At 40.3% G+C, this 24923-nt stretch overlaps 5 protein-coding genes across 5 annotated transcripts in view; 4 read left to right on the top strand and 1 right to left on the bottom strand.

Moving 5' to 3' along the window:
• The window catches only part of LOC307135895 (uncharacterized protein), a 78861-nt gene that overhangs the window by 17950 nt on the left and 35988 nt on the right, over window positions 1-24923 (bottom strand). The window lies entirely within an intron of this gene.
• Window positions 1266-4518, top strand: LOC307136220 (zona pellucida sperm-binding protein 4-like; the record flags this gene model as incomplete). The annotated part of the gene is made up of 7 exons (XM_079833024.1): window positions 1266-1283; window positions 1325-1501; window positions 1573-1670; window positions 1746-1903; window positions 1990-2182; window positions 2252-2399; window positions 4498-4518. 7 exons carry the CDS (start codon window positions 1266-1268, stop codon window positions 4516-4518), a joined length of 813 nt encoding a protein of 270 aa, XP_079689150.1.
• On the top strand, window positions 6950-11918 carry LOC307136690 (zona pellucida sperm-binding protein 3-like; the record flags this gene model as incomplete). The annotated part of the gene is made up of 8 exons (XM_079833937.1): window positions 6950-7026; window positions 7162-7495; window positions 7676-7794; window positions 7868-7971; window positions 8061-8238; window positions 8383-8500; window positions 8584-8666; window positions 11900-11918. The coding sequence occupies 8 exons, from the start codon at window positions 6950-6952 to the stop codon at window positions 11916-11918; spliced, it is 1032 nt and encodes a 343-aa protein (XP_079690063.1).
• On the top strand, window positions 12100-15074 carry LOC307136691 (zona pellucida sperm-binding protein 3-like; the record flags this gene model as incomplete). The annotated part of the gene is made up of 5 exons (XM_079833938.1): window positions 12100-12153; window positions 14230-14348; window positions 14425-14528; window positions 14617-14794; window positions 14924-15074. 5 exons carry the CDS (start codon window positions 12100-12102, stop codon window positions 15072-15074), a joined length of 606 nt encoding a protein of 201 aa, XP_079690064.1.
• LOC307136692 (zona pellucida sperm-binding protein 3-like) lies at window positions 15334-22933 on the top strand (the record flags this gene model as incomplete). Its single annotated transcript, XM_079833939.1, has 9 exons — window positions 15334-15363; window positions 20420-20500; window positions 21643-21761; window positions 21838-21941; window positions 22030-22204; window positions 22343-22460; window positions 22537-22619; window positions 22687-22778; window positions 22847-22933. The coding sequence occupies 9 exons, from the start codon at window positions 15334-15336 to the stop codon at window positions 22915-22917; spliced, it is 873 nt and encodes a 290-aa protein (XP_079690065.1). The 3' UTR covers window positions 22918-22933.

A 24923-nucleotide genomic window follows, 5' to 3' on the forward strand; every position in this document is an offset into this window, starting at 1 on the left:
TTCTGCATGTCTACAAGCAAAGCGGAATGCACCAAACATCTACCCAAAGTACTTTGGGCAAGCTCCAGTAGCAAACCTGAGCATGAACCTTTTTATTTGTCTTCAATATGACAAATCTGACTAATTGGAGTCAATATAGGCCTACATCACATGCGTATCATTTTGATGAGAATTTTCTGGTAGCATAAGCTCCCATTTGGGCAAGTCTGGAGAATCATGACTGTTCATGAAGAGGGAGGGATTATCGTTAATTAGCCAAAATCTGTAGAATACAAAAAGACCAAAGGGCATCATCTCAACAGTGTGACTAGCTGTTGAACAATGGCAGGAAGCTGGTGTGCTGTTCAATCGCTGGCACTTTGTGTGTGGTTTTGTGCTTTTTGTCATGCTGTTCCACAGTGGAGTAATCTGCCCCAGTTTCCTCTGAAGGTTCAACAGCTAGCTAGTCAACAGTTTCCTCTGAAGGTTCAACAACAAGCTAGTCAACAGTTTCCTCAGAAGGTTCAACAACATGCTAGTCAACAGTTTCCTCAGAAGGTTCAACAACAAGCTAGTCAACAGTTTCCTCTGAAGGTTCAACAACAAGCTAGTCAACAGTTTCCTCAGAAGGTTCAACAACAAGCTAGTCAACAGTTTCCTCTGAAGGTTCAACAACAAGCTAGTCAACAGTTTCCTCAGAAGGTTCAACAACATGCTAGTCAACAGTTTCCTCAGAAGGTTCAACAACATGCTAGTCAACAGTTTCCTCAGAAGGTTCAACAACAAGCTAGTCAACAGTTTCCTCAGCAGGTTCAACAACAAGCTAGTCAACAGTATCCTCAGCAGGTTCAACAACAAGCTAGTCAACAGTATCCTCAGCAGGTTCAACAACAAGCTAGTCAACAGTTCCCTCAGCAGGTTCAACAACAAGCTAGTCAACAGTTCCCTCAGCAGGTTCAACAACAAGCTAGTCAACAGTTTCCTCAGCAGGTTCAACAACAAGCTAGTCAACAGTTTCCTCAGCAGGTTCGACAACAAGCTAGTCAACAGTTTCCTCAGCAGGTTCAACAACAAGCTAGTCAACAGTTTCATCAGCAGGTTCAGTCTAAGCAGCCAGTGGCGCAGGCAGAGCCCCTTGACAAATGTGCTGTAGCTGATTATGAGCAGATCCAATGTGGCCCACCTGGTATCAGTGGTGCTGAGTGTGACGCTATCAACTGCTGCTTTAACGGACAGCAGTGTTTCTATGGGAAGGCAGGTAAGAGTGAGTCAATGCAAAGGTGTTCATGTTAAACCACTCCTCAGTAATAACCTGCTCTTGTACCTTGTTCCAGTGACTGTCCAGTGTATAAGAGATGGTCAGTTTGTGGTAGTGGTGGCAAGAGATGTTACACTACCTCGCTTGAGCCTGGATTCAGTCCGTCTCCTGGGTGGAAACGACCCACCTTGCAGTCCTGTGGGATCCACACCTTCCTTTGCTATATACCAGTTCCCTGTCACTGCATGTGGCACAAGCATGATGGTGAGTAGCTGCTTGTGGTTCTGTTCTGCATGGCTTAGAATGGCCTGGATGCCAACAGTTACTATTTGCAGGAGGACGGTGGATATGTGGTGTATGAAAACCGAATGACCTCCTCGTATGAAGTGGGTGTCGGACCACTTGGTTCCATCACAAGGGACAGCCATTTTGAGTAGGCATTTTATTTTATTTAGAAAAAAAATATGAATCCTTGACAAAGGCTACAAGCTCACTATTTGTTGTCTAGGCTTCTCTTCCAGTGTAGGTACTCTGCTACTTCTGTGGAAGCTCTGGTTGTGGAGGTCAACACTGTTCCTGCACCTCCACCAGTAGCGGCTTCTGGACCCCTCAGGGTGGAGCTTAGACTGGCAAATGGTCAATGTGTCACCAAAGGCTGTGCAGAAGGTAAGTGTCTGTCCAAGTATGCATAAGTATTTTCTAAAACTCCAGGTTGCAGCAGTTTCTGGTTAAACGCTGGTTTTCTTCCTCAGGGGATGAGGCATACACGTCCTACTACGGTGATGCTGATTATCCCGTCACAAAAGTCCTGCGGGAGCCTGTGTATGTTGAGGTGCGCATTTTGGAGAGGACCGACCCCAACATTGTCCTAATGCTGGGACGTTGCTGGGCGACATCAACCCCCAGTCCACTCAGTCTACCCCAGTGGGACCTTCTGGTCGATGGGTGAGTAAGGCCAGTCTTTATCCATCTAGTGTGCTGTAAGGCACTTCTGACTGCCTCTTTACCTTTCAGATGCCCTTACCAGGATGACCGTTACCTGACCTCATTGGTTCCGGTGGCTGGATCTTCTGGTCTTCAGTTCCCAACCCACTACAAGCGCTTTGTTGTGAAGATGTTCACATTTGTGGATCCAGCATCACTGGCTCCTCTACAGGAAACCGTATGCTCTGCAGCCTTACCTGAATCCTTAATATTAGGTGTTTTTCTTTCTGTGGCTTATCCCTTTCCCCCCTCTGTTAGATCTTCATCCACTGTAGTACAGCAGTGTGCCATCCCTCTTCTGGCTCCTGTGAGCAAAGCTGCACTAGGAAAAGTGAGTGCTTGTTGTAAACTGACTTCAGGAACCATGAGAATTTGGTTTTTAAATGCCTCACGATTCTACCATTTCTTTTCCAGGAAGAGATGCTAACGTCAAGACCATCTCTAGTGGGCAAACTGTGGTGTCTAGTGGAGAAGTTAACCTGGTCATGTGACTTTAGTAGTTTTAATAAACTTCTCAACTCAACTGTCTCTTTGGTATTGATCTTTCATGACTGTTCTCAGTTTGATTTATTGGGCTACACTACTAAACCAGAGTTCCCTTTTTTGCTTCAAGGTTATGCTTGACTTGAACTAAACAAGCCAAGTTCCAGTTGCTAACCTGGGTCCCTGTTCTTAATGGAATCTGTTTTGGTCTCTACTTGTGGCTTTATGGCTGGACTAACATAACTGCTTGTACTGATATTCAAGCATGCCAAGTCCCTCTGTTTTTTGCTAATGCTATTTGAAAGCCCCCCGAAGTCATGCAAGTACAGCATTGCATCTGCAATGAAATCAGTATCAACCTGCATTGTCCTTTTTAATCCCAAACTGTGACCAGCCTTTTTTCTTTAGGCTAGCCCCAATGTTTATTGAAAAGTAGACTGGTGCTTTAATAAAAGCTGGTTTAGTCCCTTAACTGGTGTATCACACCTGAGTTGCTGTCTGAGGGCCTGTTTACACCTGGTACTAAAGCGTTTATCAGTCCAATCACAAGTGGACTATGCTAAATACAGGTGTAAATGCGGTCTAAAATGTTTTAAACTTTTTTGACTTTTAACCTTCACTCATGAAAGGGGTCTTTATAAACCGTTTCCAGAGTGTGACATTAACTGGTCTAAACCATGTCGCTTCTGTAGATTTGGACAATAAGCTACTTTGTTTAACTGTCTGTGCTTGTTGTTGCACCATTAAAAACAGAACGTGGAAGGCAATTTGACTAGTATCCATGCTGTCAAGGAAATGCATCCCATTTGAATTCTATTTAACTGGTTTGAAGAGCTAACTGTTGGTGTATTAGGTTTGTGAAATACACATTTCAAAATGGGGTCTACCATTATATTTGTCCATTTTAGTGTCCCATCATTAACTTAAGTCTTAGTCCTGTTAACTCTTCTTGCTCTTTGTGTCACACATTTTTCCTAGAGACATTTTGGCGGAAAATTTGAGAAAACGTAGGTCTGTGGCCAGTTGCATAAACTGCTGATGTTAAAGAATAAGAAGCTGAGGGCAAGTGGACAAAAATGAATGACTGTGTTTCAATTCACTTTTTCATGCCCTTCCCTCACTATCTTCCCTCTGTGTCGTTGATTTTGTACCAGGAGATTTTTTGTAGGTATTGGGCTGTGTACCGAATTTCATACCTGTACGTGAAACGTAGCGGGAGGGGCACTTCGTTGAAATGTTGTAGGTGGCGCTATCGAGCCATTTTGCCATGCCTAATTCTGAAACTCATATGTAGATGTCTTCAGGCCAGGACTCTTATCAAACATCTGAAGTTTGGGGCAGATCGGACATTGTATGCCCGACTTACAACAGCTTCCTGTGTCATGGCGAACCATCGATCTTTGTGAGGCCGCCACTGACACGACCTTAAGGGAAAACATCACCAAGGCCTTTAGATTAGACTGTGCAAATATGACTTTGATCTGATTAAATCTCTAGGAGAATCTCTGCAGAGAATCCAGTAGATGGCGATGACACTTTGCAAAGAAACACTACGTGCCTATAGACTAAACACGCAATATGCATGCGCATGATGTCACAGTTTTCACAAATTCATGTTTTTGTAGTTTACATGGAGACAATAATGGTCTCATTTTCAAAAACTTTGAAACCCTGTTTTTAAAAGTTTGCATTTTTAAGGCCCACAAAAGCACTGTTGTTGTGTAAATGAACACAATGCATTTAAAGTTTTATTTGAAAATGGTGTCATGTAAATGTCCCCCTCGATTTGTCAGATAAAGCTGGGCATACACTAGGGCTGAACGATATGGACAAAATTTCATTTCTCGATTTTCATGCCAGATATCTCGATATCGATACAATACGATATGACTACGTGTTCGGTGAAAACCAAAATCTGAATTAAAATGTGTTTGATTTAAGCCTACAATTTGTGTCAGAAAATGTATTGTTTTTAAGCCTTTCGCATGTACGATCACACAGGTGTAATCAGTCTAGGCTGGTCCCTGGAGCGTATGATCAAGTGCATCAAATGTTGAATTTAGCCAGAGACAGGCGCGCTCAGAGCTGTCATATATCACAACTTTTCAGTGTTTTCAACCACATACTGTTTATTTTAGGTTTCAAACATATAAATTCACATAAGTACTAAAAAAAAAATACATTTAGAGTTTGTAAAATACACACTGATGTCTATGGAAGAGGTAATAATAATCCTTTCCATTATAATTCGACACGTTTTATTTATATCAGATACATATTGTGTAAGTTACTTCAAAGTTTACTCTATTCTATTCCCAGTTCACCAGCCACTTACTTTTAAGTATTTCAGGAGAAGTGGATGAATTCACGTGTTGTAAACATAGAGGTTGTAAATCCAACAGATCCGATTCTCTGAACTGCGTCTGCGGCACAAACTAACACGGCGGCAACCATCGCGCATACAGCTCAACTAACGCGATCGTTATAAAGATGTTTAAACAACAATATACTTCCACTTGCATGTATTTGACAATCGGAATATCAGATATTTCATGCCATAGCTAACACATTTGTGAATATTCTGAATAAAAAAGGAAAAAATGACATAAAAGCAGATCATCATTCATTCAGCGCTGTTGCTGCTGCGGTGTGTCACGTGACAAGCAATGACGCGTCACCATGGAAACCCCGCCCCCCCTCTCACAATACAGTTCCCACGCCCCTGGTAGTGTGTGCACGCTGGCTTTAGCGGTGCATTCAAGGGCACTCGTAAAACTGATGTTTGTTGTGACTGCCAGAGTTGTATGCAGGGCGAGCGCGGAGAGGGGAAATCTATATTGTCTATATCGTTGCTTTTTTCGATAGTAATATCTTGAAAGTTCATATCTAGATATAGATACGATAACGATATATCGTTCAGCCCTAGCATACACTGTGCGATTTTCGTCCGATTTGGAGCTGAATTCTGACTCATGCGACATTTCATCTTTAATGCAGCAAGAAAGAAAACAAAAAGAGGGAGATCTTTAAGTTCTGTAGGCAGTCATCAAATAGCAGTAATTTAGCAAACTGTTGCTTGCCTCCAGTTCGTGTTGTAAAATGGATAATCTAAGACGTTCAAACCACCACAGTGCCTCTTTTATTCATTTAACTTTGAATATTAATTTAATTGTTTTACTTTCACAAATTATTATATTTTATTATTTAATATTTACTGAATTTTATTATCATGGGAAAAATGTGAACCGTTGTCATGAAATGTCATGGCGCAATAGCCTATAGATTTTTTTTTACTTTTCGTTTTAAATCATGAATGCGAGTCAGTGGATATCACACAAAAACGCAATGTGCGCGAAAGTCGGTGAAAGTGTAAGTAAAATCTGACGAGCTTTCGGCGCATATTCTCACAGAGACAAGATTCATCTTCTTTAAAATATGCTGATATGCCTATTACTGTCTTAATTTATATTCTTAATATTTCTCTTGTGGCCCATATTGTGAAACAAATTAGAAGAGAAGTATAGGCCCATTTCGTGTTAAACAAGTTGTTTTTGAAAAAAAGCTGCTCTTACTTTCTGATATTATTGCAGTGTTATGAAATATTTTAGACTGATAATCATTTTAATTATAGGCCTATAATTCCTTGTTTAATAGGGCAAATTTATTTAAATAATGAGGAGTATTAAAGCTAATCTATCTATTATTTTATTTTGCAGAGTATCAGTTATGCATTGATGTTATAAAATTAGCGCGGGGCAATAAATGTAATATCAATTTAATAATAAAAGTAGGCCTACCCTAAAAATAATGTTCATTTATATAGGCCTACATAAATTGTAAATGCTCTTGATATTGATAGCTGATGCATTTGATAGGCTATCTCTCTATTATATTATATTTAACTCGTACAGTGTGAGCAGACAAGTCGCGCTCGACGATCGCACAGTGTGTGCACATAAACCGTGAGCTTTGGCTTTACATCGCATACGATCTACTCGTACAGTGTGAGTAGGTAACCTTGCTGAAATCGCATAGAAATCACATTGTATGCCCAGCTTAAGAGAGACATACAAATAGTGCAGACTTGTGGGTCCCAGAGATGCATATAAACTCTACAGGTCCAGAGGAGAATCAAAGGTAATCAATTAAACTAAAAGGGGAGGAGCCACCTTCATTCAGAGCTGTACAAAATGGCAAACCCAAGCACTGGTTTGTGTTGTGGCATTTGTGTCAAAGTTTGCTAGGATGGAGCTTCTGAAAGGTGTGTTAGTTGTGGCTGTGCTTGTTGTCTTTGAGCTGCCTGATGCATGGGGAAGTTTGAGGTACAGTCAGAGTCCAAGAAGCATGGGGCCAAAATTAGATCCAGGTTCCAGAAGTCCTGCCCTTTCTGCTCCAATGCTCTGGAATCCTTTGCAAGTGGCTTCTCCATTTCAGAGTCCTTTGGGTCCTGCCTCCAGAGGCCTTGCACAGGAGCCTTTTGGACTTCAGGAGAAGCAGTTGTTGCAGGGTCCAGTGAAGCCTTTAGATTGGTGGTATCCCGTCGTTCCCGAGGTGCAGAGCGAGTTGGCGGTGGACTTCCAGTTGAGGCAGCCCGTGACTCCCAGCAGCGTAGCGGTTGAATGCGGAGAGAACCGGGTTCTTGTAGAAGTCCAGCAGGACTTGTTTAGTAATGGTCAGTTGATCCAGCCAACTGGTCTGTCTTTAGGTGGATGTCCTGTTGTTGGTCAGGACTCTCAGTCTAGAGTGCTCATCTTTGAGTATGAATTACAGGACTGCAACAGCGTGCAGATGGTAAGAACCCCTAAATCTTGTGTAGTATTTGAGGATATCCAAAGTCCTCTTCAAGGAGTGTCCCTTCACAGGGTCTGTATTTGCACTGCCAGGGCAGCTGGCATAAATTTTTCTTAAAGGGATATTTCACCCAGTCTTCGTGAGGAACCCTCTTGTTTTAACAAATTCTATCTCTTACAGATGAATGAGGATGAGCTTGTCTACACCTTCTCTCTTACCTACACCCCTGAGGCTCTTGCTGGTACTCCGATTACCCGGGCCGATGGTGCAATTGTTGGTGTTCAATGCCACTATCAAAGGTAAATGGTCTCTGTGACTTTCAATGCTTGTGCAACTGGGAGACCATTTAATGGGGACTTTCATGAACCACAGGCTACACAATGTAAGCAGTGATGCCTTGAGGCCAACATGGGTCCCTTATGCCTCAACCAAGGTTGGTGAAGAAGTCTTGATGTTCTCCCTGAAGCTCATGCTGGGTTGGTACAGGTTTTTATTTTTATTCTTTTAATAATCCTTTAACCTTCTGCTTGTGGCTGTGCCTAAATTGTCCCCTTCTTTTTTGTAGACGATTGGACCTATCAGAGGCCTTCATACTCCTATTTCCTGGGTGGCATTATTAACATTGAGGCATCCGTGAAGCAGTACAATCATGTTCCTCTGCGTGTGTTTGTGGACGGCTGTGTGGCCACTCAAGTACCTGATGTGAACTCCCTTCCAAGATATTCCTTCATTGAGAATCATGGGTAAGGTCATGGCCCTTGATGCTATAGGACTGTTTTGGTTGCTCTTTAACCTTTATCCTTAATGTCAACCAACTAGACCTTACCCATGATTCTCATAGTTGACATTTTTTTATGGTTTACTCCTTGTGGTGAATTTGTCGTCAGGTGCTTTGTGGATGCCAAGGCTACAGCTTCCAGCTCCCGCTTCATGCCTCGGTCCCAGATTGACAAGATCCAGTTCCAGCTGGAGGCCTTCATGTTCCAGGAGAGCACCAGTCCTTCTGTATGTACTACGGATATCATGAGTTAATTCGAATTCTCTTCCCATCTGCTTTCGTTTTCTGACATGTCTGTCATCCCTTGTAGATCTACATAACATGTGTTCTGAAGGCAACTATTGCTTCTACACCCAGTGATGCTCAGCGCAAATCCTGTTCCTTTGCCAATGGGTACGTTGCACTTTATTTTAAAGCTGACTTGCTCATATTGAAGGTTCTGTGTCTGTCTTGTTGCAGGTGGTTTGCTGCTGATGGAAATGACCAAGTTTGTGGTTGCTGTGACTCAACATGTGGCCCTGATGGTGGAATTGCTGCTTCTCCCTATGGAGGTTGGTAGCTCTTGCTTTAAGGATTATTTTGGTGTTTTGTGCTCTAACCTGGCTCTTCTCTCTAGGCATTCAGTGGGAAGGCAAGGCCACACTTGGTCCTGTAATGGTTCAAGGGCAAAAGAAAGTTTCTCAATAAAACTGGCATCAATCCTTCATGTCTGGTTTAACTGCTTTTGACTTGGAAAAAGTACCTCGTTCTGCCACTGTGGTGAACCTGATAGTCCTACTGTACTTTAGCGAGTCCCTTACAGCATAACCATAGGGTTCCAGAAGTTAAGAACTTCATTTTCTCCATGGGAGAAATTATGAACCTTTTTAAAGACTGAAAAGGATCTGGTGGTCAATGGTGTCAGGCTTCTGACTAATCTAATGCTGCATGATTACCTGCATCTCTAATTAAAAAAATATCATTAACAACCCTTAAAAGTGCAAATTCCGTACTGTGCCCACCCTTAAAACCAGATTGAAATGTGTTAAATATTATTCTTTGTTAAGAAAGTGGCTATTTGTGTAAGCACATCTTTTTCAAGTACCTTAGACAGGACAGGTAAATTTGAAATTGGTCGCTAGAGTTTTATTTATCATGGGTCCAGATTTGGTTTTGAGATTGGGCACAATAGCTTGCTTAAGGCAAACTGGTACAATGCCATTCTGTAGACTACTGTTAAAAATACTTGGGCTGACTATATATTAGCACATTCCTTAAGAATGGACAGTGCATCTGAGGGACAAAATTATGGCTTTAAGTGGAGTGACATTTCTAATCTCTGAAACTGACACCAGTTCAAACTGACTAAAAGAATACATCTCGGTTAAATCCGTTAGCACGGTTATCAATCATGGATGAACACTTGCTCTTATCCTGTTAGCCTTCACCCCCGTTTTTGAAAAAATCCTAAGAAATGGCATAATCAGACTAAAACGTTATAGTTAATGATTCCTTTGCACTTAAATCATAAGTATGGCATCATTTGAAAGCAGACACTTGGCAGTTTACTGTAAATTCAAAATTATAATTTTTCATAATCAAAAATAGCTATAAGCTTAAGTTTTGTAAAGTTATTAGAAATATATTTGTATGAAATATCTCTATGAAAATAAATTTGAAGTTGGCATTTTAGCAATCTAGAAGTGCACTACAGCTGAAGCCACATGTCTGACCATGTTATATTTCAAATTTGAAGAGAAGTCTAAAACTCTGAATTTTATTAAATGTTTTTCAAGATCATGTCATATGATTTTTTGAGATTTCTCTAAAATGTTAGCTGATGTTTATTGCCATCTCTTCTGAGCTACCATTCAGTTTATTGTCTCTATTGTTTTGAGGTGCAAACTGCCCATTCAGTTTCAGTCTCCCCAGAACACTTTCACACCTCTCTGGCCAGGTTATGGCTCTTATTAAATTAATCTTTTGTCTTCATTGTAATCACTGACGACTCTCTATTCAAACTGTTCTATTCAAACCTCATTTATGATCAAACTTCTCACTTCACCTTCTAAAGTGCCTCAAATGCCGTTGATGACAATAGAAACATTTCAGTTGGTTTTTCATTTCAGTCTATTCAGAATTATTAATACAAATAACGTGTTTGCCCAGGTGGCAGGTGCATTGGCAAGCTAGCATGTTAGCTTAGCGCACAATCAAAATACAATAAAGATTAAAACCATGTTTGTTCTCCAAATTTACTTTATATCACTAGTGGGATGTTTTAAATAACCTTCTGTGGTCTCATTTGGCTTCGGATCAAAAAATCTGACAGAAAATATATCCTTTTACAATATTCTGCATATGATAAAAGCTATGTCGAGTAGCATTGCATTATAAATATAATCTATTATGAATATACCCAACAAGGTATAAAGAACACGGACAAACCATACATCGTCGCGATTGTGTGTTTATTATCTTCAAATGTCTCTATTTGCATCTTTAGCGATCTCAGGAAGCTTTTATTATGGACTTCTATTATGGCACATGGTATCGTCTTCATCTGTCAGTACCATATATGGACTACATGTCCACAGAGCGCCCTCCGGCTGCCAGTATGAATTGAAAACAACACATAAGTGTCTCCATCGCACATGAATAGGCTACATCTGCGCATTTTGAGGAAGTATTGAATAAAAAATACTCCTCTGTTTAGAAATTTGACACAGACATATGAGAATCTATCAATATTTCTCCTCATCTGCACACTTTTGAACTAAAAGCCCTGAGGGATGTTGATTTGTCGCAAGTCTTCGTGAAGAGAATAGAGGAGTTTTTTTATGAATGAAAGCAGCTGAGGCTCATATTACAATCAAGCGGTACCGACGCGGTTTTCATATTCATAACTCCTGACACATATTAACAAATTACTGTCACTATAAGACTTTGAGAATAAAACAGAGGTAAAAAATGGAAGCTTGAGTCTTAGATCTTTTAAATGATGTATAGATTGTCATGGTAATTACTTACATCTGACAGTCATTTAAGCTAATTTAAACAAATAAAGCTTGAGGGCGAATGCGTCCTCAATCCGGTTAAGAGGTTATACCATGAATTTTCTCAACAAAAAACGTTGAAAATAACTCTCACGTTACTGATGATAAAGTTAAGCCTGGCTTTGTACTTGGACAGATCAGTCTATTTATAACAGCAAACAGCTCACGTGGTGGGTTTTAGCAATCATATCAGACAAGTAACATGCTCTATAATATTTCACAGCTGTTTGGTATTTTGTCAGGCTTTCCCTTAACATTTGCAAGGAATGTTGCAAAGCAAGGGTCCCCCCCCCCCCCAGAGTTTCTAGGAGAGGTAAAAAAGTCACAGTCAGCTGGAGTTGCTTCCATCATAGGGGTGAAATCAACAGCGTTCATCCATGTTTCAACAATAAGTTAAAAAATCCAAGTCGTTGTGTGTATAAAAGTTATTTAGAATTATTGATTTGTTTGCAAGGGAACTAGCATTGACAAATACAGTTTGCTAAATTGCTGCTATTTGATAGCTGCCTACAGAACTTAAAGATCTCCCTCTTTTCTTTGTCTTTCTTGCTGCATTTAAGATTAAATGGTTAAATTTCTGCTTTTGCACAGGCACAGTGAGGGGAAATAGGGCAATCAGTTCGTAGCTCTGCTTCAGCTGTGCGATACTCGCACGAGGGGCGACAAGAATTTATGACATGCCATAAATTCATCAGAAATTGGGCTCGAAATCGTACTAAAATCGCACAATGTATGTCCAGCTTTAATCTCCGCCCAAAATGATTCTGTTGGTCATTGCTTTACTATGCAACATGGTTGACCCTCGTGATTTGAATGGCCGTACTAAAATTCAGTCTGTGTCAGATGTGAGTAAAAAATCAGGGCCCGTATTTATCAAGCTTCTTACTCTCCCAGTTATTTAAGACAGCTCGAGAGGTCTCTCAAGTGGTTAGGAGTTGCCAGTAGGTGTTTGTGATGGCACTGAGGAGACGGAGACGTGCGCAAATCTGTTTAGTAGAGGAAGAATGTTTTTGAAATGTTTGAAAATGAGCAGTTAATCAAACGGTATCGTTTCGGCAGAGCAGGCATCATCTTTGTCAGCGCTGATTAATGTTGGGCTGAACTTGCCTTTTATAACGTTTCCGCTGTTCAACTAATTCAGCAAGAAGTAGCGCTTCTTCCTCCCGCCAGTTTGGTTTTCTTTTGGAATCCATGGTGGCTGATTATATATAAAAAAATCTAGGCTATATATAGGCAGGTCAGTTAACAGCACACCAGTTTAAATGTTTTTTATTCAGACATGGTGGAAAACGTGTTTATCTTTCATTTCAAATGTGTATATTATAATGTATTGTCTTGAAAGTTCTTTATTGTCAAATGTGTGTTGAATGTAAACTCCTCTTTGGAATTTCACCATTCAATATGAATTTATCTGAGAATATTCTTGGATAAGGACATCTATTCAGTGATTGGTTCATGCCTTTGACATCATCCAAAATCCTGTTTGTGGCACAGCAAAGTGTTGTGAATCATCTCTAAGACTGACACTTAAGATTTAGTCCTACACTTCACTTAAAAGTATGACTGAAATGCTTGATAACTAACTTTGAAGCGCAGCTTTGAGGCAAGAATTTTTTTACTCTTAAGTCAATTCTTTGCAGTGTTCTTGTGAGTAATTCTCAGATGCTTGATAAATACGGGCCCCGATTTATTTGTGCCAGTGTAAACGCAGCCATACAAAATGTGCAGAGCTGTGGGTCCCACAGATGTATAAACTCTACAGGTCCAGAGGAGAATCAAAGGTAATCAATTAAACTAAAAGAGGAGGAGCCACCTTCATTCAGGGCTGTACAAAATGGCAAAGCCAAGCACTGGTGTGTGTTGTGGCATTTGTGTCAAAGTTTGCTAGGATGGAGCTTCTAAAAGGTGTGTTAGTGGTGGCTGTGATGGTTGTGTTTGATCTGCCTGATGCATGGGGAAGTTTGAGGTACAGTCAAAGTCCAAGAAGCATGGGGCCAAAATTAGATCCAGCTTCCAGAAGTCCTGCCCTTTCTCCCCCAGGGCACTGGAACCCTTTGCAAGTGGCTTCTTCATTTCAGAGTCCTTTGGGTCCTGCCTCCAGAGGCCTTGCACAGGAGCCTTTTGGCCTTCAGGAGAAGCAGCTGTTGCAGGGTCCAGTGAAGCCTTTGGATTGGTGGTATCCCGTCGTTCCCGAGGTGCAGAGCGAGTTGGCGGTGGACTTCCAGTTGAGGCAACCCGTGACTCCCAGCAGCGTAGCGGTTCAATGCGGAGAGAACCGGGTTCTTGTAGAAGTCCAGCAGGACTTGTTTAGCAATGGTCAGTTGATCCAGCCAACTGGTCTTTCTTTAGGTGGATGTCCTGTTGTTGGTCAGGACTCTCAGTCTAGAGTGCTCATCTTTGAGTATGAATTACAGGACTGCAACAGCGTGCAGATGGTAAGAACTCCTAAATCTTAATGGGTTTTTTTTTTTTTTGTGGCAGATGGTAGTCAATTTCTTTTGAGGAAAGTCTGTTCACTTAACTGCCCTGGCATTGCAAATGACAACCAAGAAAATCTCTATTTGAATAAGGGAAATCCTAAATTTTCAAACTACTTGGCTTTAAATAACACTTCATTCCAACATCTGATAGGCATTATACCATAAATGAATGGTGCTTGAGAAACAAGAATGATAGCTCTTGTGCTCAATAGCGTTAAAGCTAGTTTTTACCCTGGAACAGCCAATGTGCATGTTCAGTCCTAAGTGCATGTCTCCAAAACATTGTCTATGGCTACAGAGGAGCTTCTAATGAAAGCTGCGCTTATGTAGTGATCTATGCTCTTTAGGAGTCATTCCACCCTATTGCAATATGAGTGCACTGTCTTTATATATCTAAAGTCTTTGGGATGACCCTCTTGGTAACAACACTCTCTTTTGCAGATGAACGAGGATGAGCTTGTCTACACCTACTCTCTTACCTACACCCCTGAGGCTCTTGCAGGTACTCCGATTACACGGGCCGATGGGGCAATTGTTGGCGTTCAATGCCACTATCAAAGGTAAGTTATCTCTGTGACTTTCACTGCTTCTTGTGCAACTGGGAGACCATTTAATGGGTACTTTCATGAACCACAGGCTACACAATGTAAGCAGTGATGCCTTGAGGCCAACATGGGTCCCTTATGCCTCAACCAAGGTTGGTGAAGAAGTCTTGATGTTCTCCCTGAAGCTCATGTTGGGTTGGTACAGATTTTTTTTTTTTAATAAAAATAATCCTTTAACCTTGTGCTTGTGGCTGTGCCTAAATTGTTCCCTTTTCTTTTGTAGATGATTGGTCCTACCAGAGGCCTTCATACTCCTATTTCCTGGGTGGTGTTATTAACATCGAGGCATCCGTGAAGCAGTACAATCATGTGCCTCTGCGTGTGTTTGTGGACAGCTGTGTGGCCACTCAAGTGCCTGATGTGAACTCCCTTCCAAGATATTCCTTCATTGAGAATCATGGGTAAGGTCATGGCCCTTGATGCTATAAGACTGTTTTAACCTTTGTCATTTAATGTCAACCAACTAGACCTTACCCATGATTCTCTGTAGTTAACATTCATGAGTTGCTCTTTGTGGTGACTGTCATCAGGTGCTTTGTGGATGCCAAGTCTACAGCTTCCAGCTCCCGCTTCATGCCTCGGTCCCAGGTTGACCTGGATACAGTTCCAGCTGGAGGCCTTCATGTTCCAGGAGAGCTACAGTCCTTCTGTATGTACTATGAATATAATGAGTTAATTTGACTTCTCTTCCCATCTGCTTTGGCTTTCTGACATGTCTGTCATCCCTTGTAGATCTACATAACATGTGTTCTGAAAGCAACTATTGCTTCTGCACCCAGTGACGCTCAGCGCAAATCCTGTTCCTTTGCCAATGGGTAAGTTGCACTTTATTTTAAAGTTGACTTTACTCATGTTGAAAGCGCTTTGTATTGTTGCAGGTGGTTTGCTGCTGATGTAAATGACCAAGTTTGTGGTTGCTGTGACTCAACATGTGGTCCTGATGGAGGAATTGCTGCTTCTCCCTATGGAGGTGAGTAACTTTTACTCTAAGGTTGCTTTTGACGTTAAGTGCTCTAACTTGGCTCTTCTCTCTAGGTGTTCAGTGGGAAGGCAAGGCCACACTTGGTCCCTTAATGGTTCAAGGGCAAAAAGTTTCTCAATAAAACTGCCATCAATCCTTGCTTGTATCTGACTTGTCATTTTTCCTTGTCTTGGAAAAGGTGCCTCATTCTGCCACTGTGAACCTGATAGTCCTACTGTACCTTTGCAAGTCCTATTTAACATAAAACCATGGGGTTCCAGAGGATAAGAACATATCCTCCATAAGGAATTGTTAACTTATAAACAGAGGTGGACAAAGTACACAACTCCATTACTTGAGTAAAAGTACTATTGGTTAAATATTACTCCATTTCAAGTGAAAACTGTAAAGAAATTTTTACTTGAGTAAAAGAAATTACTTAATTACTTTTAAAATTACTTACAGCAGCAGTAGGTAAATTTTCAACCATCATAATATATTTTCAATACTCTAGTGGTGATACATCAACTTGCAATAGGTTGAATGACACGTAGCCTGACGGGGTCTGTATAGTTTTTAATCGTACTTTTAAATTTTGGGTTTCAGGTAGTAACCCGAGAACAAAAAGAACTACAAAATGCGACTGCTTTACAGCATATATGTCACTTCCACCACCACCCCCCCACTTCCTTAAATTCGGACGTGCGAGCCTGAGCCCAACTATCGTATGTCTGCTGGATGTTATAGTCATGGCCGACGCAGCACAGAAAAATAAGAAAGCAAAGGTTGTCGGAGGAAAGCAAAAAGAGGAAACGAGAAAGTGATCGGCTTAAAGGCAGGATGAGGATCAACATTGGGCCAGTGTTTGCTCGTTGGCGTGAGCTGAAGGAGGAGGGGCTACATTCTTGCAAGTAAATACATAAGACGTACAAGATCATTTTAGGATACCTAACATGTCTGTGATATTTGTTTATTTGTCTTGCCTCAAGCTATAATGCAAATCGATTTTTAGAAATTTCAGAATTCATCAATGGTAGATTGATATAATATTGACGATATATGGTTATTACCTACCACTCAAACATTGAATTGAAGTATCATATAGATTCCGTAAAACGGTAGCCAATAGACTAGGCTACTATAATGACGCTGGCTTGTAAACGTGAGCATCGCGATCATTTGGCGTTTGAAAAAAAATAAAACCCATTAAATTATATTCATGACATGCTGAAACATATGCCACTGTACCTGGGATGAAGACATTTCACACGCGACGCAAGCAGAACACCTGAATGTGAACTCCGGCAGTGTTCAGGGCTATCATGTCAACAAATGCACGTGTGATGCATCATGACAGAGTTTACGACAGTAGTAGAGGACAATACTGTTTCCCAACTGTAGGGGGACCACGAGAGAAAAACCTACCTAGTGCTGCTTTAAGTATCAAAAGTAATCGAATTATTTTATTATTGTTGTATGAATGCACGCTGTTCCATCATGGTGGTTTAAGCCAGTCAGGCTCCATCCAACATGCTAGCATACCTTGAACTCATTTAAATACTTGTTTAAAAGTTACAAAGCTCTTAATCATCAATCAGTCAAAATCATACTAGAAAAGAGAGGTGTCTACATTGTGTTTATTTGATAGGATTATGTAAAAAACATTTCTGAAAGAATTCAGTTAACATTTTTAGCCCAACTACGTTTTTGCATGCTAACTAACATCATTGTTGAACATTACCTATGCGTTAGCGCTGTATCCACAAGGCTATGTAGCAACTTGGCGGGTAAATCTATAAAAATCATTTGACCAACCATATTTTATAGCAATGTTAATTTTGACAGCAAATTTTGATTTAGTTTTAGTCAGTCTTTTGGCTATAACATTTTAAGCATCTGAATTGTTTTAGTCTGTAAGATTTTAGTAGAATTAGTAGAACTAAAATTCAGTACTTGTGGTCTGGCATCTGAGAGGCAGCTTTATGTGTGCACTTTCGTGTCGTAGCACTTTTTCGCACTCATCCACGTCTGCTCTTAATTTTAACTTTTAAGTATAACCATGGTTGCGTGCACTGCGTCTGTGAACTGCCGCCTTCTATTTTGCCATCAATTGATTAGTGTTCAAAAAATACTTGGAAATCATTGAACTTCATGTGATCCTACGAGAGTAATTACTGATAGGCTGTCTGTACAAAAAAACAAAAAAATCATCCACTGACTTTCAAAGCGGCTCCGACTTTTTACTTCGAGGGCCTTGATAGAAATGTAGTGGAGTAAAAAGTATGATATTTGTCTTTCAAATGTAGTGAAGTAAAAGTCATAAGTTTCCAAGAAAAATATTTTGCAAGGAAAGTATAGATACTCAAAAAGTGTACTTAAGTACAGTACTCAAGTAAATGTACTTAGTTACTGGCCACCTCTGCTTATAAACTATTCAAAGACTGCTACTCTAAGGTTAACTGGTATATGCTCTTGAAACCATCAGTTTACATTAGTTTTAATGTTTAACAGCAGACTTCCTGGCGGAAAACATTACCCATGATGCTCAAGAATTTGGCAAGCAAATCATTCCAAAACCTCTACCGGGAACACCTTGTCCCATGAAGCACTGCAGATGTAATTGAGTTGGTTTCCATGTCATATTCCTGTGCTCTCAAAAGGCTTGTTTGACTTCATGCAGCGACGCACTGACCGATTGGCGGCTGACTTTAAGCAGTGCATTCCGGTTAGAAATAGTCTGACTTGAGACCGCGCTTATGCCATCAAAGTGCCGCTAACGATTCGAGAGCAGCTGACTGATGCATTCTGTGCAGCTGCACAAGCTCTGACGACACAGCTGTTCCACGATTGCCCGGATTCACCACATGTGTTTTTTGTTTGTTTGGATGCCTTTAGTTCCACTAATGCTCACAAATCTTTTATAACAGAACCTATTTTCATGTAATGTGTCAGGTTTATCAAAATAATACTGATTAAAAAAAAAGACCCTCACTTGATGGTATAGGTTTACTTTAAATTTTATTGTACAAACATGCTGTATTAAGCAGTACATAAAGGATTGCATGTCAATCATGTCTCTGAAACATTCATGTATTTGACAAGTATTGCATTTATTTCACTCCCTCTGTGATAAAGTATGCAACCACAGCACAAGCGTCACTATGGGAAGCACTATGGATATCTCAACAGATCATCAAAAGTGCACTTTTTTTTTCAAACATTTCAGCATATTTTCAATTGTGTTTGTACAATACACAACACCACAACGTATACTTTTCACTACACAAAATAAGTGTTTCATCTTTATAAATGTTTCATTCACAGTAACTGCCTTTCATAAAGGTCTTACTATCAAACTTTTGATTTGTGTCTATTTTCGTTCATTTTAATACATTTGTCTGTTATTTAATCCAACTGATCTTAATGGGTAATCAATTAATAATGTGGTACACCAATAGATTTCTATAGATATTGATTATATAGACAATCTACATTATGGGGACAAAATATTTGCAATTTGTGAATAGAGCAGAATAGAGCATAAGGGAGTGGAAATAGTCAATGACGGAGTAACATCAGACTGATCAGAAATCAGAAGAAGGGAGACAGATGGTATCAAATATAGCATTTTACATTAGAGTACAGTACCATGGTAGAGACTGTCACATTACTGTAACTCACCCTTATAAAGCTCAACTACAGTAGATTCAGTCATATGGTACAGTGAGATCATTTATTGGCATCAAACTCTGTTATAGCACAGAACCTCATGGCTGTTATAACTTTATCACACCTTTTGATAACTCACTGAATACTATTACAAACATTATGGACTCATTACATAAGTAAGGTAATGTAAGTGTATTTTCTAATGAGGCATATGTAGCCTGTGTTACTGTAGATAATTCAGCAATAGGGAGATTTGAAACTTGTATCTTGCATTGTTTGCTGTTGGATAAACTGATTGTTAAAAGTACTAAACTGAAAGATTATCACACTGTTGTGTTTCAGTGATTAAACCAAATGTTCTCATTACATATTATAATAATCATGTGTTTGAAACAATGATTATGTGGACTGAAAATATGTGCAATTGAATGAAAGCATGAGATCAGGTTTTGAAAGAATGACTAGGTGTGTGATCAGTTTGGATTTGTGTACTAAAAGGTTTGAAAATGTACACCTTACTTGTGAAAATAGTATCAAAGCGAATAAAAAAACGGATCTGCATAAAATTGACTAAATGGGCTGTATTATACATGCCAGGCCAGTAGTTGGCGCTGTTACTTTGTCAAGAAACACCCAGCAAACACAAAAAGCACATGACATCTTTTTTCACAATTTCACATTTTTGATGTTTACACAGACAATGGTAAAGTTTGCGTTTTTAAGACCACTAAATGCCGTTGTGTAAATTAACACAATACATTTGGTTTTAGTTGAAGAAAGACAAAGGCTGCGTTTACACTGATCTTTTGATCATATTTTTTTTCTTTTTTTCGTCCCACCTGTTTACATTCACTTTTACACACGACTGGTAACTGATACCTGTTTGCATTATTCTCCACCCAAAATGATTCTGTTGGTGATCGCTTTACTATGCAACATGGTTAACCCTCGTAATTTGAATGGCCGTACTAAAATTATTTTATAATTCACGTTGAGTGGCCATGATTATTTTCCAGCGTGGATAAGTTAAAATCTGTCATGGATGTTTGCAGCTCAAAATCTGACAGAACGGATAGACCAGATAATAACAGTAGTTTTAATGCAAGCTCATACAGGCACATCTGCTTCATAATACGACATAAAAAGCCATCTTTGTGGCTAAATGTGTGACTCTGGCCTTGTGGTGGCTTGGAATTCCAATGGAAATCGGATATTCGTATTTAGACGAAGGTCAGATGTCCAGATATTGGATATGTATCTGATTTAAAACCACATTTGGGAGTGGCATAGAATGGATGCAAAAAAAAATATTTTTGTGTTTACACGTGGGCAACACATTTAGATCTGTGTCAGATGTGAGTAAAAAATCTGTGTTTTTGTTTTGTTTTTGTGCCAGTATAAACGCAGCCATACAAATTGTGCAGAGCTGTGGGTCCCAGAGATGCATAAACTCTACAGGTCCAGAGGAGAATCAAAGGTAATCAATTAAACTAAAAGGGGAGGAGCCACCTTCATTCAGGGCTGTACAAAATGGCAAAGCCAAGCACTGGTGTGTGTGTTGTGGCATTTGTGTCAAAGTTTGCTAGGATGGAGCTTCTAAAAGGTGTGTTAGTGGTGGCTGTGATTGTTGTGTTTGATCTGCCTGATGCATGGGGAAGTTTGAGGTACAGTCAAAGTCCAAGAAGCATGGGGCCAAAATTAGATCCAGCTTCCAGAAGTCCTGCCCTTTCTCCCCCAGGGCTCTGGAACCCTTTGCAAGCGGCTTCTCCATTTCAGAGTCCTTTGGGTTCTGCCTCCAGAGGCCTTGCACAGGAGCCTTTTGGCCTTCAGGAGAAGCAGCTGTTGCAGGGTCCAGTGAAGCCTTTGGATTGGTGGTATCCCGTCGTTCCCGAGGTGCAGAGCGAGTTGGCGGTGGACTTCCAGTTGAGGCAGCCCGTGACTCCCAGCAGCGTAGCTGTTCAATGTGGAGAGAACCGTGTTCTTGTAGAAGTCCAGCAGGACTTGTTTAGTAATGGTCAGTTGATCCAGCCAACTGGTCTTTCTTTAGGTGGATGTCCTGTTGTTGGTCAGGACTCTCAGTCTAGGGTGCTCATCTTTGAGTATGAATTACAGGACTGCAACAGCGTGCAGATGGTAAGAACTCCTAAATCTTAATGAGTTTTTTTTTTTTTTTTGTGGCAGATGGTAGTCAATTTCTTTTGAGGAAAGTCTGTTCACTTAACTGCCCTGGCACTGCAAATGACAACCAAGAAAATCTCTATTTGAATAAGGGAAATCCTAAATTTTCAAACTACTTCCCTTTAAATAACACTTCAGTCCAACATCTGATGGGCATTATACCATAAATGAATGGTGCTTGAGAAACAAGAATGATAGCTCTTGTGCTCAATAGTGTTAAAGCTAGTTTTTACCCTGGAACAGCCAATGTGCATGTTCAGTCCTAAGTGCATGTCTCCAAAACATTGTCTATGGCTACAGAGGAGCTTCTAATGAAAGCTGCGCTTATGTAGTGATCTATGCTCTTTAGGAGTCATTCCACCATATTGCAATATGAGTGCACTGTCTTTGTATATCTAAAGTCTTTGGGCTGACCCTCTTGGTAACAACAATCTTTTGCAGATGAACGAGGATGAGCTTGTCTACACCTTCTCTCTTACCTACACCCCTGAGGCTCTTGCAGGTACTCCGATTACCCGGGCCGATGGTGCAATTGTTGGTGTTCAATGCCACTATCAAAGGTAAGTGGTCTCTATGACTTTAAATGCTGCTTGTGCAACTGGGAGACCATTTAATGGGTACTTTCATGAACCACAGGCTACACAATGTAAGCAGTGATGCCTTGAGGCCAACATGGGTCCCTTATGCCTCAACAAAGGTTGGTGAAGAAGTCTTGATGTTCTCCCTGAAGCTCATGTTGGGTTGGTACAGATTTTTTTTATTTAATAAAAATAATCCTTTAACCTTGTGCTTGTGGCTGTGCCTAAACTGTTCCCTTTTCTTTTGTAGACGATTGGTCCTATCAGAGGCCTTCATACTCCTATTTCCTGGGTGGCATTAACATCGAGGCATCCGTGAAGCAGTACAATCATGTGCCTCTGCGTGTGTTTGTGGACAGCTGTGTGGCCACTCAAGTGCCTGACGTGAACTCCCTTCCAAGATATTCCTTCATTGAGAATCATGGGTAAGGTCATGGCCCTTGATGCTATAGGATGTTTTGGTTGCTCTTTTTAACCTTTGTCATTAATGTTTACCAACTAGACCTTACCCATGATTCTCTGTAGTTAACTTTCATGAGTTGCTTTGTGGTGACTATCATCAGGTGCTTTGTGGATGCCAAGGCTACAGCTTCCAGCTCCCGCTTCATGCCTCGGTCCCAGGTTGACAAGATCCAGTTCCAGCTGGAGGCATTCATGTTCCAGGAGAGCTACAGTCCTTCTGTATGTACCACAAGAGTTAATTTGACTTCTCTTCCCATCTGCTTTGGTTTTCTGACTTGTCTGTCATCCCTTGTAGATCTACATAACATGTGTTCTGAAGGCAACTATTGCTTCTGCACCCAGTGACACTCAGCGCAAATCCTGTTCCTTCGCCAATGGGTACGTTGCACTTTATTTTAAAGCTGACTTTACTCATGTTGAAGGTTCTGTGTCTGTCTTGTTGCAGGTGGTTTGCTGCTGATGGAAATGACCAAGTTTGTGGTTGCTGTGACTCGACATGTGGTCCTGATGGTGGAATTGCTGCTTCTCCCTATGGAAGTGAGTAACTTGCTCTTAAGGTTGCTTTTGGTGTTTTAAGTGCTCTAACCTGGCTCTCTTCTCTCTAGGCGTTCAGTGGGAAGGCAAGGCCACACTTGGTCCCATAATGGTTCAAGGGCAAAAGAAAGTTTCTCAATAAAACTGAAATCAATCCTTCATGTCTGGTTTAACTGCTTTTGACTTGGAAAAAGTGCCTCATTCTGCCACTGTGCTGAACCTGATAGTGCTACTGTATTTTTGCAAGTCCCATATAGCATAAAACCATAGGGTTCCAGAAGTTAAGAGATTTTTTTTTTTTTTCATAGGGAATCTTAAATTATGAACCTTTTAACCCTCTGGAGTCTGAGCTCTTTTGGGGCCCTTTAGAAGTTGACATGCTCTGACTTTTGTTTTTTTCAGTTGCTTATAAACACATTAATGGCAAAAGTATAGTTACACGGTATTCAGCACAAACTGGGCTACCTTAATGTGTGCAACATGTATGTAAATGCTTGTATTTTTGAGAGAAATGTTTATGCACCAATTTTGAAAAAAAAAAAAAAATTAAAATAAGGCCTCAGAACACACAATAGATATGTTCCCAAGACTTTTGATGCCATCTTGTATTTCCATGGAGTTTCTTGTTTATACTTATGTGAGAATCAAAGCCTACTCATTCACATAATACACTGATTTAAAATTAAGGCAGTTTCTCTTCACAAAGCCAATATGTGAGGAGGCGTGATATCTAAAGAGATAACACCTGAGATAACAAAGGACTCGCATTTAATGAGCTGCATAATGAATGAGCTTCAGGTAGGCCTATGACACAGCAACAGAGCAATTTTTTTTGTTTTTTTTTATTTGGAATGTAATCAACAAAGGCCTATTATATTTTAAATTATCAAAAGATTTGACTACACTGCAAAAAAGCGCTTTTTTTCTTGTTTCTAGTCCAGATATTTACATTTCTTAAATCAAGATTAATTTACTAGATAAGTGAACATTTTCTGGGTGGAAAATCAAAATGACGTGAGTTTTTGCTTAGTTAGTTAGCTTTATTGTCCCCAAGGGGAAATTCTGCTATGGCACAATGCAGAGTTGCTTCATAAAGGTAGACAAGATGACTTAAAACAATCTATATTCTCTGCCACAATTTATGATTTATTAAACTATAATTCATGATTTACACCAATTTATAAAAAAAACCCTAATTAGCTAATGAGATTAAAATCATGTTTTTACTCCAAACTTTATATCACAAGTCAAATGTTTTAAACCTTTTGTGATCTCATTTGGCTTTGGATCAAAAAATCAGACCGAAAATATATTTTACAATATTCTGCATAATTATAAAAGCTTGAGTAGCATTGCATTATAAATATAATCTATTATGAAAACACCCAACATGGTATAAATAACACAGATAAGCCGCATATTGTCGCTAGGGATGGGCGATATCTTATCGTTTGCGATATACCGGTAAAAATTCTCCCCACGATAAGAATTTGTCTTCCCGCGATAACGATAAAGCCTAGTTGATAGCGCGACCCATCCGCACCGTGCCACTGCTGGCCGTCTCTTGATGCTTAAAGCGTTATTACTTTATGATGGCCACGGTGGCTGCGTTCGTCACTTTGTATAGCTGAATGGGGGTTGGAGAGAAAATTTTCTTGTGGTGCCCAACAGCAGCACTCTGTGCCCTAAGCGCCGCGCAATGGGAGCGGCGGCACTGAATCCGCATCTCACGTGCAGAGCGAAAACAACTATGGCGGAAGAGTTCATAGCTAAACGAGGGGCTACCTGAGGGCAATCTGAACCTGTACATACAGATGTATTTTCACTCGCTGAGCACTTAAGAGATTCACTCTTTCTCAATCGATCGGTAAAGCATACTATTTCAGTTCATCTCAATGAATGCGCAGTGCATTTGACGCACATTAAACACTAGTGTGAGGCGCGCGACTGAGAGCGCTCAGTGTTTCACACACACTCAAAGAGAGAGCGAGAGAGTCTTATACCACACAGAATTGATGTACAAGATGTAACAGGGTTTCTGCAGGGTTTAATCAGTCAAATTTAAGACTTTTTATGACCTTTTTATGACCATTATGATTTAAATTTATGACCTACACGAATTACGATAAATAACTTCAGTCATTAAAA

This window comes from Gobio gobio (assembly GCF_949357685.1).
Source record: "Gobio gobio genome assembly, chromosome: 13".
In the NCBI taxonomy this organism is placed as follows: Eukaryota; Metazoa; Chordata; class Actinopteri; order Cypriniformes; family Gobionidae; genus Gobio; species Gobio gobio.